The 20,071-nt window shown below is 49.8% G+C and overlaps 1 protein-coding gene across 2 annotated transcripts in view; it reads right to left on the bottom strand.

Annotated features, from left to right (window-relative positions):
* Positions 1–20,071, bottom strand: part of SH3PXD2B (SH3 and PX domains 2B) — a 97,434-nt gene that overhangs the window by 17,942 nt on the left and 59,421 nt on the right. Inside the window, exons 5-9 of one of the 2 annotated variants that reach the window (XM_088023674.1) lie at positions 19,489–19,580; positions 15,543–15,568; positions 7,363–7,497; positions 2,719–2,823; positions 1,073–1,156 (exon numbers count right to left, since the gene is read on the bottom strand). In XM_088023674.1, the coding sequence (XP_087879800.1) occupies positions 1,073–1,156; positions 2,719–2,823; positions 7,363–7,497; positions 15,543–15,568; positions 19,489–19,580 (442 nt within the window). The remainder of the gene's footprint in view (positions 1–1,072; positions 1,157–2,718; positions 2,824–7,362; positions 7,498–15,542; positions 15,569–19,488; positions 19,581–20,071) is intronic. The other variant, XM_028102758.2, reaches the window with a different exon arrangement.

Here is a 20,071-nt window from a genome sequence, read left to right as displayed (position 1 = left end):
AGCTGACTCGAGTTACACAGATCCCATGTACAGCAGAGCTGTGACCCTCACTCATGGTGGCTGCAGTGTGGGGTGTGGGAGCTGTGAGGGTGCAGGGGAGTCATTCAAGCCCGCAGATGCACAGCAGTTCTATTTGGTTGGGGGGGAAGGGGTGCTGCCTGGGTCCTAGACTAAATATAGGCAGTCCTGTGGGCCCTGGACTCCCGTGGGGCCCGATCCTTCAGCTGAATTACACAGGGAGAGGCTCTGGCATCCGGACAGTCTCCCTGGGCTCCATGAAACACTCAGCGATCCTTAACAAAGCTCAAGGTGGGAGACCATGCAGACTGCTGGCAGGTGCCTGCTGACCCAGCCTGCTTTGCATCTGTCTGCTCTTCCTCTGCTGGTGCTACCAGCCTCTGTCCACACAGTCTGGGTAAGGTCGACCTCACCACTGCCTGGGGGAGGGGGAGCACACATGACCCTGCCCTGGCCAAAGTGCTATATTCCCCTGGCCACTGTGATGGGTTCAGGGACAGCATGTGACCCAGGCAGGTCAGTCAGCCCCAGTCCTAGGCCTTGTGTTGAAGAAGCACTTCCTTGGGTGGGTATCCCTGAAACCCTGAAAGGTACCTGGAACTGTTGTCACAAGAAAACAGTATCAGCAAGGCAGACTGCAGAGCAGAGGTGGGGAGAGTGAGTCCCAGGTCCCGGCAACGTTTTGAAGCCCCCGGATCCAGCCATGCTTGTAGTTAGTCCTTCCCCAGACTTTTCAGGGATGAGTTAGTACACTTTCCTTTTTGCTTAGGACAGTCTGACATGGCTTTCTTTCCCTTATAATGTGTCTGATGACAGAAACAGGTCACTGGCTCAGCATTAGAGAGGCCCCAGGCATTATTTTTTAACCTGGGAAACTTTAGAGCCCCAGGCTGAGAAAGACTGCCCAGACCTACATGCCAACACGCACAGGGTACAGACAAGGTCAGTTTCTCACATGCAACAGGCAAGGGCAGTCCCCGAGCAGGAAGGTACATGCAGATGCAAGGACCCGGCTCCAAACACCGACCAGGGAAGAAAACCCCAAGGTAGGCACCTTGACGCCAGCTGATGGCATACAAGTCCCCCAGAGTCCGGCGGCGGCCCACGGGCCGGGGCAAAGACCAGTACCTCCACGAAACTGGACAGGCAGCATGTGGAGGTGAAGGGCAGAAGGCAGAGGTGAGGAGAAGGCACTTCCAGTGTCTGGAGGCAAAGGGGACACCAAGCACGTGGTCCCATTTAGGAGTAATTATTTCGGAGCCTATGCCAAGCCCCAGGTGTCTTAAAAGGACCAAGTTCTTGGGTATTAACCTTGGACTTGGGTGCAGAGGCCACAAGTGGACATAATTCTATTCCTAGCGTGACTTACAAAGAGGCACTAAGAGAAGCCCTTGTGTCGGGGGGAAGAAAAATGTACAGACTTAGGAAAATGTGGTCTCTCTCCTATCTTCTAGCTGTGTGACCCCAGGCAGGTGTCTCTACCTCTCTGGGCCTGTCTCCTTATCTGTAAAATGGGGTTAATCATCAATCCCTTACAGAGGGATGCCCGTAATGCTCATCATTAACTGTCAAAGGGAGCTACAGTTTCAATGCAGTATATCACAACCCCTGAATCTGAGTTGATTCTTTTAGTTGGCCCAGCCCCTAGTGCCTGGAGGGCCCCACAAAACTGAGCAAACCAACAGACGTTTTACTCTGACAGGTGTGGCCCTCATAACACTAAACGCAAAGCCATATATACATTTGTTTGTTAACCTTTGAGCACAGAAATATCCCCCTTCTTCTCACCCTCTTTCCTGATAAGCACAGAAAGTGGTTTTGTGCTTTCCCCCAAACAGTCAGCTAAAAGCCCCAAATGCTCAACCCTGGGTAAGGCATAGCTATATATTAACTGTTCCTGGTTATTTGTTGTTTCAGCTTCTTTGGCAAATGCTTTGCATATGGAATCTCATTTAACTAAGAAAAAAAAAAATCCCATGATATAGACATCATCATTTCCATTTTTAGAGGAGGGGGCTAAGTAGGGACAGGTTAAGCCGCTGGCCCTACTCAGCCCACAATGGTGCAGCTGATTCACATTCAGGTCTGTCTGGCTCTCAAAACCTTCTGTTCATTAGCTAAGATGAACTCGTCCTCTGGTTTCAGGAATGCTCCTAGTGGGGAAATCGGGAGTCAGTTGGGTGGTAGTATTTCTGGCTTTGCAGGAACCACCCTTCGGGACACCTGGCGGGTACGTTCTCCTAGAAACGGAAGTGTGTGTGGGTAAGTGGATAGGGCTGGCCCTAATCCTGATGCCCGGTTCGAGTCATTGAGAAAGCACAGATGTTTATAGAAAGCTTCAGTTGTCTTGCAAATGAGCTGGTAGGAGCCCCAGCATCCTGGCCATCAGAATAGTTCAGGGGAAGAATAGTGAGGTGCTGACGGTGATCAGGCTGGGGCCCTCCTGGGGTCCCATGGAGGTGTTAGGGCCCCAGCTCTGGCCAGGCTCACCTGAGTTGGCTCCCAAAAGCCCCTAAGAAAGGGCAGGCTTGCCGTCAGCCCCAACCCCACGGCCTGGCTTCATGTCCTAAGCCAGCGAGCCACTGAAACTTGGGGGCAGAGGCTGAAGAGCAGGGACGGGCTGGGTAAGGAGGTCCCTACATGGGTGATGGGACCAGCACAGGTCTCTCCAGCAAGCGCAAGGCTCCAGCTCCTTCCTACCTTCTTCGGGCTGTAGGGAAAACTCATCCTGCATACCGTCCTGCCCTTCCAGGCAGGTTGCGGGGACCCAGCCTTGCTCTTCGGCAGTGCTGACGAACCACCAACCTGGGAAAAAGAGAGCAGACTGAGGTTAGTTGGGTTAGGTGTGAAGTCTGGGGGGTCGGAACACAGTAACATGTTCAGCCACTACATAAGTCAACGCTCAGGGTAGGGCGAGAAAGTCGCCATTTTATTGTGGAACACAGCTCCCCGTGTTAACTGCTCAGGGCTGCCTAACAAGAAACCCACTCCTGAGTCTGGGACAGGGGACAGAAAGGTCGTCCTGAATGACCAGAGTAAAGAACGTAGCTATCTGCACTAAGGTATGCAAGGCACTAACCATTTTACTTGCACTATTTTGTCTAATTTTCACATTATCATCCCCATGGCACAGATGAGGAAACCTAGGCTCTAAGAAGTGAGTAGACTTGTCCAAGTTCACACGGCTTAGGCAAGAGCTGCTAGGTACACCCAGGGCTGTCTGATGCTGAAGCCACTGTTCTAATGACTTGGCCGAGACACTGATTGTGCATTTGCTCACGTCAGGGTCAATCTGGCTGCAGTATAACTGCCTGAGAGGCCTCTCACCCAGACCCACAGGTCCTCCTTCTTTAGAGAAAGAGCTTGTACCCTGTGGTGGGCAGAATCATGACTCGCCAAAGATGTCCATGTCCTAACTCTCAGAACCTGTGAATATGGTAAATTACATGGCACAGAGGAATTCAGGCTGCAGGCGGTAGGATTAAGGTCGCAAAGCAGCCAAACTAAAATAGGGGCCTATCTGGGATGATCTGGGTGGGCCCCATGTAATTACAGGGAGGGCAGAATAAGAGTCGGGGGAGACGCGGCTGCAGAGGAGACAAGAAAGGGGCAGCACGGCTCTGAAGATGGAGGCAGGGACTGTGAGCCAAGGGATGGGGTGGCCTCTAGACACTGGAAAAGGCAAAGAAGCAGATCCTCTCCACAAGCTGCAGATGGGAACTCAGCCTTGCCAACCCCTTGATTTTAGCCTAGTGGGCCCCATTTTGGACTTCTGACCTACGGAACTGTAGGATAATTATGTTGTTGAAGCCACCAAGTTTGTGGTAATTGGGCACAACGGCAAAGGTAAATTAACACATGGCCCAAATGGCTCTGCACAACATAAATGGAAAAACAGGATCTGGGGGCACCTGGGTGGCTCAGTTGGTTGAGCATCCGACTCTTGGTTTTGGCTTGGGTTATGATCTCAGGGTCCTGGGATGGAGCCCCACACTGGGCTCCACACTCAGTGGGGAGTCTGCTTGGGATTCTCTCTTTCTTTCTCCCTCTGCCACTCCCCCTGCTCACATGCATGCTCTCTCTAAAATAAATAAATCTTAAAAAAAAAAAAAAGGAAAAAGAAAAACAGGATTTGTTCCCCAAGGTCACACAGCTCCAAGCCCTGGACACCCCAAAAAAGAAGAGAAGGAAGGGGCAGACTACTGAGCAGCCTTCCTGGTCTTACAGGGAGGCCTTTGCTTTTGAACTCCCTGAGGTGGAAGTCAGCTGCTTTAATCAACTGGACACTCCTTTTAAAATATAAGTTTTGGGAGGGCACCTGGGTGGCTCAGTCCGTTAAGCATCTGATTCTTGGTTTTGGCTTAGGACATGATCTCAGGGTCGTGGGATCGAGCCCTGCATTGGGCTCCATGCTTGGAAGGGAGTCTGCTTGGGATTTTCTCTCTCCCTCTCCCTCTGCTCCCCCCCCCCAACTCTCTCTCTCAATAAATAAACAGATCTTAAAAAAAAATAAAAAACAAAATACAAGTTTTGGTGCCTGGGAACTGTGTGTGTGTGTGTGTGTGTGTGTGTGTGTGTGTGAATGGGGTGGACAAATCCAGAAACTAGAAGGTATGTCATATGTCTTCCTAAGAACTCTTATTTGTAGGTATTTGTGTGGGGGTTAAGCAAACTGTCACAATAGAACAACAATGACAGCAAGGTGCGCCAGATTGGGTCAGCGCTTCACATCTGCTACTGATGGGCTGGATCCTCACACTAGCCCTGGAGCGGCATGTGACTGCCCCAGTCTCCAGATGAGGAAGCCGAGGCTCAGAGAGAGGTCACAAGGAAAGCGCCAGAGCCAGGATTCAGTCCTAGGCAGTCCTAGCCTCAAAGTCTCAGCTCTCAACCATCTGCCCTAATCCCTCCTTGTTGCTAGGGGGAGAGTAAATTGCCATGGCCAGTCTGGAGGCAGGTCATTTGGCAGTATCTTAAAATTCAAAATATGTGTACCTGTTGTTCTGCACTATGTCTCATATCTAACCTAAAGAAACACTCACCAGTGTGCATGCATATACTGTTCACGGGAGAGAAAAACATGGTTTATTCAGATCAAATAGTATGCAGATGTTGAAGGAATAAGAAGAGCTAAATGTTGACTAAAAAGCAGGTTGCAGATCAAAATATAACAGAATGATACCACTGGGGTTAAAAAAAACTACAAAATTATATCAACACAGGCAAAATATGGTGTGTGCATAGGGTTCTGTATCTACACATGTGCACACGTGTAGACACACAGACCACATACAAACACGTGTATACATGCATATGCATGAAGACACACACATACATATATGTGTATGTGTTTATTCAATTATCAAGAAGGATTCATAGTAAACTGATAGAAGGTCTATCTGGGGTTTGGAAAGCGGGCTAAGGTTGAATGAAGCCAGGGGACAGAACGGATTTTAACTTCATCATTAATGTTTTAAGAAGAATGTGTCCACATATTACTTGGGTCAGTAAAATATAATTAAAAATAAATGTTGCCAGTTTGTTGGCCACTGGAAGATGGGACCTTCTGCGGGCCCCATTTCCTCCATTGCCTCTGGACATACCAGGCTTCTCCTCAGCAAGCCCATCCTAGCTCCTACTCTTCTCCCGGCAATGTGTTCTTCCTGACTTCAGGCACACAGGCTGCTGGGGGGCAGGTAGGGGCTGCCTTCCTTAGTCCCTGCGGGGCATGCTAGCCACACCCATGATCTGCATATACTCATTCCCAATAATTAGATCATCTGCATATACTCATTCCCAGGAATTAGAGAGTCACATGGCCTTGGAGCCAGCTGGAACCGTTTGGAATTCTAGCTCTGTAACTTGTCGTGAGATCTTGGGTGAGTAAGCACGGTACTTGGAGTCTTGTTTCTTCAGCTGTGATGCGGGGATGGCAGTTCCTATATTAATTAAAGAATTTGGTTGGGTAATGCTGATCTCATGACTAATGGTAACATGATCCAGATGCTGCTGCAAACATAGTCTTTCCTATTTGTTGGCCCATAACTAGCCACTGGGGTGTCACAGAGATTGGCCTGCTAATGATATTATTAGGCAATGTCACATTTTAGGCACAACGAAGCCAGTGGGTTTATGTCACTTTTTCCTGGAGAGAATCTGCTTATCCCCCTACTCCTTGCTCTTTGCCTTCAGTGGTGCCAATGGTTGCTTTGTGGCTAAGGAAGGCAAGAGGAAAGGAAACCCACATTCTTGAGTGCCTACGGTGTGCCGGGCCTAGGTGTCGGCACACTCTAGGTAGCATCTCATTTGATTCTTGTAACAGTTCTTTGAAGTAAAAGCTTTCTCTATTTTCTATTTTTTTAAAGATTTTATTTATTTATTTGACAGAGAGAGAGAGAGACAGCAAGAGCAGGAAAACAAGCAGGAGGAGTGGGAGAGGGAGAAGCAGGCTTCCCGCCGAGCAGGGAGCCCAGTGCAAGTCCCGATGCGGGGCCCGATCCCAGGACCCTGGGATCATGACCTGAGCCGAAGGCAGATGCTTAATGACTGAGCCACCCAGGCGCCCCCCCCTCCCGTTTTTTTTCTTTGGAAGATTTATTTATTTATTTTTGAGGGAGGGGGGTGGAGGGGTGGAGGGAGAGGGAGAAACAGTCCCAAGCAGACTCAGGGCTGATTGCGGAGCCTGACACAGGGCTTGATCCTATGACCCCCCCCCGAGATCGTTATCTGAGCCAAAACCAAGAGTCGGACACTCAACCGACTGCACAACCAGGTGCCTTGAAGCTTTTTCTATTTTGCATATAAGAGAATGGATGGCCAGAGAGAAGCAGCAAGCTGGACTGTGTGAAATGCAGAGTTCAGATGGAAACTCAGGCTAAGTGTCTGATCATACCACCTTCTGTCCCAGACCTGGCCAGTGTACATGACCAGGGGTCCTTGTGATGACAGGTGGGCTGAGGAGACAGGTGATGTGTCCATCCCACCATAGCCTACAACTGATGGAGCCTTCACGAAGACTCCCATGGTAACCAAAAGCAAATTTCCAGTGGAATGCTGGACTCCATGTCTCCAAGTGCTTTGAAACCAGAAGACACGTTCATGAAAAGCGACCCTCAGAATAACTCAGTAACAACTGATCCAACAGGATGCTGGTGAGTTGTGACCAAGTGCGGTATTTGAGCCCTGTGATCAAACAGAGGTAGTTTTCTAAGAGGGTATCAGCTGGATCAGGGGAAACTGCCCAGCTCAGGTCAGCCACTGCAGTTTCTGTGTTTCCAAATATCTCCCGTCCTAGGGGCTTGGTGACAGTGTAGGGCAGGGAGGGAGGTGGCTTGGTTCCTCTACCTGACTCGTTCTTCTCGATGATGTCCACCACCTGCCCCACGCTGAGGCTGATCTCTGAGCTCTCCTGCTTCTGGTAGTCTGCCACCACCACATACTGCTCCAGGACCATGGGGTCCACCGAGGTCAGGTCACCCCCTGTGGATATAAAACCTTATCAGATGTCACCTCTAGCCACCACCCCACACGTGAAGGAGCAGGAGCCCGGGGAGTACGGTGGGTCAGGAGAACACTTCAAAGACAGAAAGAAGCTATTATAGGACTTATCTCACCTCATCTATTCATTATTTTCTTAATTTGCTCATCCAACCACCAAAATCTATCAAGTGCCTCTTCAATGCAGACACTGTGTGAGCCACTGGGGATTCAGAGTTGGTCAAGATTATGGTACCTGCCCTGAAGAAGCTGACGGCCTAGTGGGAAAGTGCATTCACTTTGTCCATCTTCCCTTCCATCCATTCATCCCTCTGCCATTCTTCATCCACCCACCGTCCACCCATCCATCCATCCAAAAATCACTCATCTGTGAATTCATGAAGTCACCAGTGATATTCCAGACACTCTATTAGGTGCTGGGGGGGACTAAAGTGAATGAAACAGATATGATTCCCAGTCTCAAGTAACTTCATCTAGTTGGGGAGACAGACACATGAACAGATCTATATAATCATAAGAATACAGGATAATATAAGTATTGGTTTTTGACAGCTGCATTGCTGGAGACAACCTAGGATGCTGGACCAAGAATGATAGGGAAAGGGGATGTCACATTCCATGGGGTGGTCAGCAAGACCTCCCTAAGGAGGGGACCTGAGTAGGAGACATGAGAGAATGGGGAAAGAATGATGCAGGCAGACTCTCAGACCGGAAGGGGCCTGGAAGGAGGCCAGGGGGCTGAGCCCAGTGAGCGAGGAGAGCAGTCCTATATGAGGACACACAGCTGGGCATGGGTCAGAACAGACAGGTAAGAAGTCTGGATTTTTTTTTTAACCCTCAAGGAGAAAGCCACTAAAGGCCTTTAAGAGGGAATGACAAGTGCAGATTTACATCCTTAGAAAGATAATTCTGGCTGCCACATGGAGCGTGGATTAGAGGCTGGCAAGAAAGAAAGCAGGCGACCAGATGGGAGGGCACGGGTTCGTCAGGCAGGAGACGATGGTGGCTTTGGACCAGGGTAGTGGCAGCGGGAAGAGAAAGGCGTGGGCAGGTGCTCCAGGAGAGGCTGTTTCCACGGGATGCGGTGTGGACGTTGCCCTCTGGAGTTCTGTGGTCCCGGCTGAGTAGTAAGACATACCTGATTAATAAAGGAAGATATCCTACAATATGGGTGATGTGAAGGGACATCTGAGTTCAGAGACTCCGAAGAGAAGGGAACAGCCCTTTGAGGACAGCAGACGGAATGGGACGGGAGGGCGGCCTGACATTTGTGGCCACAGGGCCCTGGTTTTGTGAAAGTCCCGATTCACAGTATTTCTTCCTACTGTTTCCATAAACAACTGAAATATCCAGGAAATCCCACATTTCTGTGTCCAAACACACCCAGTAATGGAGTGGCGTGCAAGGGCCAGCTTCACCCTGAGGCAATTTTGCGCACCCCTTCCCAGCTCTATTGGGTGACGCCTTGCCGGTAGCTTGAAACTGGCCACAGCGGGAGTATTGACACCACGGATACTGGCAAATGCTACAAAGCAGGGCTCTTGATCAGAAAGCTGGTTGTGAAGTTATTCGCCAGCATGCCAGTGCACCCCAGCCTCTGGCGTCCAGAAGCAGAACAAAAGCCCTTTGTTAGAACCATGTGCTCTGAATCTCCGATGTGGAAAACCAGAATAGGCCACTGTAGCAGGATGAAGTGTCACCGAGTCTTGGCTCTTCGCAGCTGAGGATAACAGAGGGAAACAGGAGCCAGGGCAGGGCCCAGGGCTACCCTGGGTGCAGAAAGCATAGGAAGAGAGAAAGAGAGCAAAGAAGAGAGACGGAGACGTAGACCGAAGGTTTGGGAGCAGGTCGGGAGGGAAGGAGCCTCGCATGAACGCCCATCACAGGCTACACATCATACATAAACTATGTCAACACAACCACCCTGGAAGGCGGGTACAGCCACCCTTTAAAAGACAAGAAAAGAGAGGCTCCAAGACATCAAGTGACCTGCCTCGGGTCCCACAGCTGGATGGTGACAAAGTGGGACTTGAACCAGGTCCCCCTGACTCAGAGGCTTTCCAGTGTGGTGGGGGCACAGTGCAGGTAGGTAAGGAAAGAAAAGACGCTAGGGGAGGAAGGGTGGTCTGAGGCCTGTTTGCTTTCCTTCCCTGTGGGTCCCCACGAGAACCCCCCGGGACCAGTCAGGCTGGGTCTGATTTCCTTGCGTCTCTCTGGGCTATCTTCTCTCCTCCTCCAGCACCTCCCCCAAGGTCAGGCTGCAGGGCTAACTTCCTCCTGGTCTCCAGCACGACAGTGCACCCCAGCCAGCCCAGCCACTCGAGCCGTTCGGGAGTAGCCTTTGAGCAGGCTGGTTACTGCCCCTCCTGCTGCCCCCATGAGATCGGAAGCTCCTGACAGCGGAAGTGTCCACGGTGTCCTGAACCGACGGGCACTGTGCCCACAGAGGTCCCATCACGTGAGGGAGCGTAGGCAGACGCTGGCTTGCTGGAGGCTCCTGGCCCCTGCGAGCTGGGGACAATCTCCCCAGGGGATGCAATAGGTAGAGACCAGAGTCTATAGCTTTCATCCCAGGATACAGCCTGCCTTAGGGATCACAACGCCAGGAATGCAGCTACCCGTCTAATCTGGCGCTCAGGTGGGTTGTCTCCAGGCAACTGTGCTTCCCTGTCTCTCAACCTGACAGAAAGAACTGGAGAGACAGGAGAAAAGCAGCCACTACACAGTCAGGTGAATTCGCAGAGATGTGCCCAGGTCTTCCCCGCAGGAGGTCAGGGGGCTGGGAGGGTCAGGGAGAGGCTGTGCTCCTGCTTGGGGGTTCTCTGCTGCCACCTGGAGGCAGGTCACCCAGCCACGGGTCTGATGCGGGTGGACCTTCTTTATAGCACCCCGTCACCTGACTTCTCTCCCCTCCTCACGGAGCCCCATGCTCTGCACCAGGGTCTGAGTGAGGATTCTTTGGGATGGTGGTGGCGGGGAAACGACATGTGTAACTGGTCTCTGTCCTGCCCCTCTGGTCTGTCCTCCATACTGCAGAGTGCTCCCTCCAAAAATGCTACTCTGACCCTGCCGCTCACTGCTCAGCACCTGGTATGGCTCCCCACTGCCCTAAGGTTCTCTACAGCTTGGACTCTGCTGGCCTTTATGGTCTTGTCTTTCGGCTACCTTACCCCCGGTGTACCTATAAAACCGGAAAGCGTGAAGGTGCCTTTGCATAGGCTGTTCACTCTGCTCGGGATGCCTTCTCCTCTCCCCTGCATTCACATGGGGACCACCTAATCTTAGCCTCCTAACTGGTCTCCTGCCCCAGCCCTGACTGCCACAATCTGTTCTTGACACAGCAGCTACAGTGATCCTTTCCAAAGATGTGTAAGATCGTGTTCCTCAAAGGTCACGACCCTGCAATGGCCTCTACCTCAATCAGGAAAAGCCCAGTGGCCTACGGGGCCCTGCCCAATCCCTCTGGTCATTTCTTCTGCACGCTCCCCAATATGGCACAGGTAATTGCATGGTTTAGGTTCCTGCTCCAGGGGCATCTCATCAACGAGAACTTCTCTGACCACCTTGCACTGCCTCACCTGGTTTTTTTTTTTAAGATTCACATATGTTTAATATATATAAAGGCAAGAAAAGGACAGTCCCGAATTCAAGAGCAACTTTGTGTATAATTTATATGGCGGGGTTGAGTGCCTCATCTAGTTTTATTTCACCACAGTGTTTGAAAAAAATCACAGATTCTGTGTATTTACTTGTTTCCTTGTTGTCTGTCTTTCCACTCTAGAACATAAGCCCCATGAGTGCAGGGACTCAGGCTCCTGTTTACTGTTGGATTCCCTATCCAAAGGCTCACGGGCCCATGGTCTGTTTTGGTATAAGGGGAGTTCGGAAAGATTTTTTTTTTTAAGGTGGGCGCCACGCTGGGCGTGGAGCCCAGTGTGGGGCTTGAACTCAGGACCCTGAGATTAAGAGTTGGATGCCTAACTGACTGAGCCACCCAGGCACTCCAGGAAAGCTTTTGTATTTTTAAAGGGTTGTAAAGGAGAATGAGAGGAAGAGGAAAAATTATTATTGACAGGGCCTGTATGTGGCCTGCAAACACTGAAATTTTACTATCCAGCCCACTAGAGAAAAAGTTTGCCAACCCCTGGCCTAGAATGTGGATGGCACCTACTAGGCTCAATAAATATCTGAAGGAAAAAAATGAATATTCTAAAACTCACCTTTAAAGGACTTCTTACCCCAGAAATAAATTTAAATGCTTTCCTTTAGAGCACTTGCAATATTTTATTTTGTTTACCATCTATTTTTTCTACCAGACTGTAAGAATACTTCTCACATCTTATTTACCTTTGCATTCCCTAGAGGCTTAGAGCACTGTCAGGCATACAGTAGGTACTTAATAAACATTTAATCAATAACTGTGTCTGTCTTGTTCTCTCAGCACTTAGCACAGACACTCAATGGATATTTGTGGAGTGAATCAACAAAGGGAAAATTCTAGAAACTCTTCTGCTTTGCATGGCTCCAGGCCTCCTCCTAAGAGCACACAATGCTAACAGTTAAAGCAGGTACCTGTCCATCTCATGGGCAACCAAAGATGACTCCTTCTTGCCTCTAGGCAGGGACAGAGCTTTGATGGAGTCAGGGTCAAGTCTGGTTACTCGGTCCAGAAAGCTCATCGTTGCCACTCAGTCTGAACAACTGATGGTGGTACATTTGTACCACATCCAGTTTTCAGGATTCTGATCAATGGACTGATCTACTCATTTCTGCACCAACTCTCCCAACCAGGCTGCCAAGGGGGTTTGGGAGAATGAAGAGCAGTGACAGAATCAGAAAATCACGGGACTCACTGCAAATGAGACACCAATGCAGGCAATGCGGAGGTCAGGGAGCAAGGTTTAGGACTCTGGGCTAGTTCGAGCAGATCTGCTATTGAGCACAGGGCTCGGGGCCGCACTTCCTCAAAGACTCGCTAGGGGCCACGTCTGTGTCCGACCTCTCCATGTTCTTCTAAGACAACAGCTTTTTACAGAAAAGTTCCTGCCCTTAAGTGGTTTGGAAGAGAGTGCTTGGGGCTGCTTTCCCAGCACCAGTTCTTCTGCCTTCATTTTACCCAGAGCACGCAGTTTATGAAAACATCATTCGTTTGACCAGGATTCTCAAACTAGGCTTCAGGCCAGTTAGGCGCTAGGTGGAGACACCTACTGGTGGACAGTGATATTGCGCCCAAGCTCTATCATGCATAGTAATAGCAATACCTGGAAGTTGACGCAGGTAGCTAAGCACTAGGAGCTGCAAGCTTGATATCTAAGTATTCCTATGTAAGGAACGTCATCCTTGTGGTCCAGCAGGAATAAGAGAACAAACCGGTCAGCAGAGAGATTTGACAGTGGAAGGGTGATTTTAATACTGAGGAAGCGCTATAAAATATTCTCAAGAGGTACAGTGCCTGAGGTACCATAGAACCTTCTAACTGGCATGTTTTTATTCATGATGACATGTCTTGAATTTTAAAGATAACTGCATGGACTGCATTTTGTCCCTCCAAAATTCATATGCTGAAGCCTTAACTCTCACAGGATGGCATTTGGAGGTGGGCCTCTGAGAGGTAATTAGGTTCAGATGAGGTCATGAGGGTGAGGCCCCCATGATGGGGACAGTGCCCTTACTAGAAGAGACACCAGAGAGCTTGTTCTTGCTCTTTCTCTGCCATAGGAGGACACAGTGAGAAGGCAGCAGTCTAGAAGCCAGGAAGAGGGCTCTTGGCAGAACCTGATGGTGCTGGCACCTTGATCTCTGACTTCCAGGCTCTGTACTTGTGAGGAAGTAAGTTTCTGTTGTTTAAGCCACTCATTCAATAGTATTTTCGTTATGGCAGCTCAAGCCAGACTAATATAGTGAGTAATGATAAAGTGGGATTTTCTTTCCAGAAATTCACTATACTGCCAGTCTTGCTGAAAGCCAGTAAATTAGAGAATACTGAAATAAGTAAAGGGTAGAAAAATCAAGAAGAAAGGTGCTCTTTAAATAATCAGATGACCTCTTAAATTTGGTGGGAGGACTTTTTCCTGCTGGGTGAGCAAAAGTTGAGCCCCCATTAGCCCAAGTCTGCAGGAGCCAGCCAGCTGGCCATGACTGGCAAATTCTGGAGACCAATGAGCTTTCTCCAATTCAGAGTTCTGGCACAGAAATCTCAGGGTTTGGGCTGTCAACCTTAAATCCCTTTTACAGTCAATCAAGAAGGCCAGTTCTCACATAAAGGAAGTGTTCAAAGGTCAGATAAGAAAATAAGGCTAATTCCAGCATGGGCCTTTAGCCTGAATGAAGAAAGATGCTATTTTCCATCCAGCTGAACTATAAATAAATCCATCCCCCATCATTGCAGGTGAATGATGTAATAGTCGTCACCACAAATTAGAACCTCTTCTCTTTTCCAGACCAGTCCCCTCATCAAGCCTGTTCTGACTGGACACTTTGGTTTTTGCAAACCAGAGCTGTCTCTTTCCTCTTCTCCTTTAGCCGTTCCCTCCAGGAATGTCTCTGCACACTCAAAGCCAGAAACTCTGTGACCTGCCCAAGAGTGGCTGTGCCTCTTTTCCTCTCTGTTCTTTTCTAAGAAACATATCATTATGCTCAGAGCTCAAGGACCATTTGCAGCTTTAACAGGATGCCATAGCCCCGGCCAGTACCTATAAAACCCGAAAGTGGAGCTGTAAACAGACTGGTTGGGAAAAGGAGGGCGTTCATTCCAGACGCCAGACCTTGAGGGAAAGAGACCCAGCTCCTCCCCACTCTTCCTTGCTAGAATGGCTGGGGCCCTATAAAGCTGACCAGAGGCCTTGTACCCAGGGGGCCGTAAAGGGACCAGAGGCATTGAATTTGGACAGGGATGCCCATGTGCTTTGAATTAATGGTAGCAGTATAGAGACAGCAGGAAACATGTAGCACTTAAAATATGCCAGGCATTGTTCTAAGTGCTTTGTACATATTACTATAAATCCTATAATAATCCTCCAAGACAGATTACTATTATTATCCCCATTTTACAGATGAGAGAACTGAGGGCCATGAGAGGAGGCATGCTTTTTCACATCCAGGATCTCTGCTTGGCCCCTCTTTCCCTACATCATTATCAATGCCCTCAATCTTCCCGGAGTCCTAGATGCATATAAGAACTTAGAGTTCTGGAAGCTCTGAAGACCACGCTGGCTCCAGGTGTGGGGGTTGCGGGCAGGGGACTTTGCAGATGTGGGGTGGGGGCGGATAATCCTGGGGTGCTGGAAGGAAAGGTCAGACTGTTGTGAATCTAAAGTTGTCAACCCCAGGCCTGCAAAGACTGAGTCATTCCTTTGTGCATACCCGAATCCCCACCTTCTCTTTCTCCATCATTGCTCTAGAGAGAAGAGCTGTGCGTTCCAGGGTGGACAGGGAGGCTGGGAAGGGAGGGCACTGATGCTCGGGAGAAGGGAGCGAGCGCCAGAGGTGCTGGAAAGAGTGGCCGTTACTGCCCAGAACAGTGGCTGACTAAGGGAAGCACAGAGGCTGGGCCTCCCACTTGTACACCTCTCCTCAAACCCAACCGCCCTTCGCTCTGTGGAAAGCTCCTGCTCACTCTTCAAGACCCAGTGTCTCTTCTTTTTTGACCCCTTCCAACACCTGGGAAGAATGCTCTCAGCTGTGAGGCACCACATTCCTCTGTCCACAGCAGAGCAGAGGTACCTAACCCTCTACGTCTGGTCAGGGGGTGTCAGGCTCCCCCACTCCTCTGAGGCATTCTCAGGGAAAGACAGCAGGTCTTATCCAGGCTGTACCTTTTTGGTATAGGATGCAACAACCTCCAATTCTTTTTCTGGGAAACAGGCTGGAATATCAACCAATCAACCAAGCATCCGTCCATCCATCCATCCATCCATCCACCCAGTCACATGCTGTATCCCTCAGGCAGTGCCCAGGGCCTGGCGATCAGAGGTGCTCAGCAGGGGTATGTTGAACATTGAAAGAATGAAAATGCAAAATATTCTTACCAGATTTCTTTTTCCCAACATGCTCCCTGCACAGGAAAGAAGGGGATGGGAGAGAGTAACGAGTCAGTAGTGTTACACAGTGACATGAGTTATTCCATTAGGAAACAGATTCTCCATCCCACAACATCTCCAGTGAACGAATACAATCAGAGGCAGCCCCAGGGACCCAGATTCTTTGAAAAAGAAAGAATTCCTCTTAATTTTCTCCCTTTGCCCTGTAAGTGCTCTGGCCCCCTGGGGACCAACATGTCTACTCTATTTGCAGAGTAGGGGGCCCTAGGGAGGGGTTGATGTGGGGGCATGCAGTATGAAAACATTAGGCCCCCATGTTGCACAGAGCCTGATGCCCACCTCGGCAGGCACAGCAGAGACCCTGCCCCACTTCTTAGGGCTGCCCTGAGCTGTACTCATGGAGCAGAAAGCTCTCGGGGGTAAGTGTAAGTGGAACGCATGAAAACTGGGTAGAAGTCTAGATATCAGTAAATAAAACACACCTCTCTCGCCGTGACATAGAGAACACTACTGTGGGCTAGGATTCATACAGAATAATGAGTACCGACTCCCTTGTTATTTGTCAACCACATTGGAATTTATACACACAACTGCATTACCAGTACAATATTACAAATCAGGAATTACAAAATACTTATAAGTAAAGTATCCCATTAGTAAAAAGGTTTCCTATATTATAAAGGGAAAAGGGAGGTGACCGGATGGTTGGGTTGAGACAAATGTTGTGGCAGTAGTAACATTAGCTAATAATTACTAAATGTTATTACCCTGTGCCAGTACCCTGGCTGGGTACTTTTAGTTCACTCATTTAATGCTCATAATAACCCTTGGAAATAAGTGCTCTTTTAATGCCCATTTTCTGGGTGAGGAAAACGAGGCCCAGAGAGGTTAGGTAACTTGCCTAAGGCTACACAGCTAGCAAGGTGCAAGCTGAACCCAGATCTACCTAACTTTTAAAAATTGAGCTATAAATCACGCACTATAAAATTCATTCTGCTGAAGTGTAGAGTTCACTGGTTTTTAGCATATTCACAAGGTTGTGTAATCATCACCACTGTCTAATTCCAGAAAATATTCATCATTCCAAAGAGAAACCCGGTACCTAGAAACAGTCACTTGCTGTTCACACTCCCCCCAACTGCTGGCAGATGCTAATTTGCTATTGATACTAACATTTGTCTATTCTGGACGTTTTATATGAATGGGATCATATAGTACGAGGCTCTTTGAGGCTGGCTTCTTTCGGGTGGCATGTTTTCAAGGGCCGAGCACCTTGTACCACAGATGAGTATTTTATTCCTTCTTATGGCTGAATAAAACCCCGTTGTGTGGGTAAACCACACTTGGCTGACGTGTTCATCAGCTGAGAGGCACTGGGTTGTTTCCACATTTTTGGCTCTTACGAATCCTGCTTCTGTGAATGTGTACACAGGTTTTTGTGTGGACGTATATTTTTATTTCTCTTGGTTCTATGCTGGAATGGAATGCCAGGTCACATGGTAACTCTCGGTTTCACTTTTTGAGGAACTGCCAGGCTGTCTTCCATAGCAGCTGTACCATCTTACGAGCCAGTCCGCAGCGCACGCCGATGCCAGTTTCTTCACATCTTCGACAACACTCGCTGCTCTCTGCTTTTTGGTTCTAGCCAATCCAGCGGGTGTGGTTTGGATTCACATTTCCTGATGGCTAACGATGCTGAGCAGCTTCTTCTCTTCTCTGCTTATTGGCCATTTGTGTATCTTCTTTGGAGAAATGTCAAGTTCAGTCTAATTTTCAAGTCTGGCTTTTTCACCACCATGTAATGACCCTGTCCCTGTCATTGTGGGCTTCGTGGGAGAGGGTGAGGGGGCTAAGCCAATCCCCTGAGCCTGGGGCTGCACTGCTGTGCACTTGGGAGGAGCAGCAGGGCCTGGCCCCAGTGCTGGGCCGCGCTGGTCGGTCGTGCTGTCCCCTGGCCACGCATTACCTCAGTGGGGCTAAACTTCATTGCCCCTGTGCGGCTCACGTTTACTGGCACTTACTGGGTACAGAGTGCTGGTCAGAGTGCTGTATCTGGACCCACCCGATGAATGTTCATAATAATCCTTGAGGGTTCCTCCATTTCACAGGTGGAGACACGGAGACCCAGAGAAATGAAGCACCTCACCCAACATCAGAACCCAAGGATCCCAGCTGGGGCCCACTCTCCTGACCAAATCCTGGCCTGGCCTGTAGGTGAAGTCTCCTTCTTAGCGGCCAGCTCCAAGACACCCCCACAGAGGTCCCTCAGGGCTGCCTCTGTGTAAAGCACCATCTGCCTGAGTTGCCCTCAATGTCTGGACCTGAGCCACGGTCTGGGCTCCTTGAAGTCCTAGGCTCCTGCCTGCCATATATTCCTGCTGGTTGTCTTGCTGTCCTGGCCGGAGCCGGCAGTTAGGGGCAGCGGGGGGCTCTTGGGATCAAGCAGCAGCATGTGTGGGCTCACCAGGCACATCATCTTCTCTGTGTGACATGCTTGGGACGGTCCCAAGTTTTCCTATGCATGGCAGCAAAAAAAACCTTCCTTTAACAGCACCATTTGGAATCCATCTTCTGTCTCCCTAAAGACTGCCGGGAACGACCCCCAGTTTCCATCTTTAGCCCTAACTCAGGTATGAGCTTCAGGATCCTGACCAAGGGACCAGCTGTTTCGTTGCTATTTCATTACTCCCTCAACCAACAACCAAGGCCCACCTGAGACTGACTGCCTGCTGTGGCCCCAGAGCCACCCCCTGGGCCCTCAGCAACCTTCCCACCTTCCTTCCACATCAAAGCCTGGCTTAAAGACAGGAAGGCCTCACCAGGTAAGTAAGTACCTGCCATGCACCAGGCTCTCCTTTATAGGCAGGATGGTGTTTAATCCTCACAACCAAGATGAGATCGAGGTTAGCCAAGACCACTTTACTGATGAGGAAACAGAAGCCCAGAGAAGTCAAGACACTTGTTCAAGGTCATATAGCAGGGAAGGGACAGAGAGATTGGAACCTTTTCCTTCTTTACAGGAAGCCTCTTGGAACTAGATACATATACTCCAGCACGATGCTGTTAGCTTATCACGGCTGATACTTCGTGCTTTCTTTGGTATAGTCTAGGCTACGTTTTGTATTTTTGGTGGCTTCTAGTTGTGTGTACATGTGTGCGCGTGCACCTGCACCTGCTCTCTCTCTCTGGCCAAAGAGGCTGTCTGGCACTTCTCAGCCCTTCCCAATAGGTGCTGGCTCTGGCCCCTATGACCCCAGACTGCCCCGCACCTGTGGGCTGGTCCCCACCCCCCGCCCCCCAGCCCTGCGACTGCTCCATTGTAGAGAACTCTTCTCTCTGCAGACACGCATGGTGGTTTCCCCCACAATTAAACTTTCTAAAAAAGCGCTATGAGTAGGTCAGTGTTTCGGGCTGGCAGGGCCATTGGTGCCATCAACTCCTGATGTGTAAAGCCAGCAGGCAGTAGGGAGAGTCTCTGCAGCATGCCTGGGCTGCCAGGACCACTGGCTATGCACAGACAGGCACCTGGAAGTGTTTTCTGCCTGCTGCAGGGGCTGGGGTGAACATTTTGGGACAGTGTTAGACCCTGGATGACCAGGATCAAATTCTGGCCCTGGCCCTGTCACTCACGAGCGCTGAGACCTCGAGCAGGTCTTGTCACTCATTCATTCATATCCCTCAGGTCACGAGCACATTCACCCTTGTGGGCAAGGCCCCACCGCAAGGGCATCCAGGCTCCCGCTTCCACCACTCTCCATGCGTGAGCCAGCTTCCTTCCCCTGTGCGGGCCACATGGAGCAAGGTCCCACAAGGGCTCAATCAGGGTGGTCAAGCTGAATTTTTCACTTGTTCTATTCCAATTCCTCTTGGGGCCGGCCTGGGAGCAGGGACAGCCGTGAGGGTACACTTTGGGGAAGTCCGCACACCAACTTACTCTTTCGGGGGATTCAGGTCCTCGGGTCTTGTCTCAAAGAACTGCAGCACCTCATCACACTGAGAGATATAGGGGGGCAGCTGGATCAGGGCCTGGAGAAGAGACACAAATGAGTCCAAAGGAAGGAAAGCGGTGTCAGGAATGCCATGAGTCAGGGCTTCTCAAACTTGGGTATGATAAGAATCACCTGGGGGGCTTGTGAAACCAGACGGCTGGGTCCCAGATCTTTTGATTCAGTAGGTCTGGGGTGGGGCCTGAGAATGTGCATATCTGACAAGCTCCCTGGTGTTGCTGCTGGTTTGGGGACCACATGCACACATGCATGCGTGCACACACACTGTGTATACACGCACACACACACAGGCGTGCCCATACATGTTATGGGCATATCTGAGCAAAGAATATGTATACATTTATCTGAAACACTAAACTGGTGACTTCATGCCATGTCATTATTCTTCTATGACTTCATGTCTACTGGATGTTGAGGGTGTCTATTGCACAAATGTATCGTACTTTATTGACCCAGCTGCCTACTGGTGAACACTAAGCTGGTTTCCAACATGCCTGCATGCATGTCTTA

The sequence above is a fragment of the Eumetopias jubatus genome, unplaced genomic scaffold (genome assembly GCF_037043125.1).
Source record: "Eumetopias jubatus isolate StellerSeaLion01/CBP00866 unplaced genomic scaffold, mEumJub1_p1.0 scaffold_5, whole genome shotgun sequence".
NCBI classification, from domain to species: Eukaryota; Metazoa; Chordata; class Mammalia; order Carnivora; family Otariidae; genus Eumetopias; species Eumetopias jubatus.
This window is presented reverse-complemented; position numbering and strand designations above follow the sequence as displayed.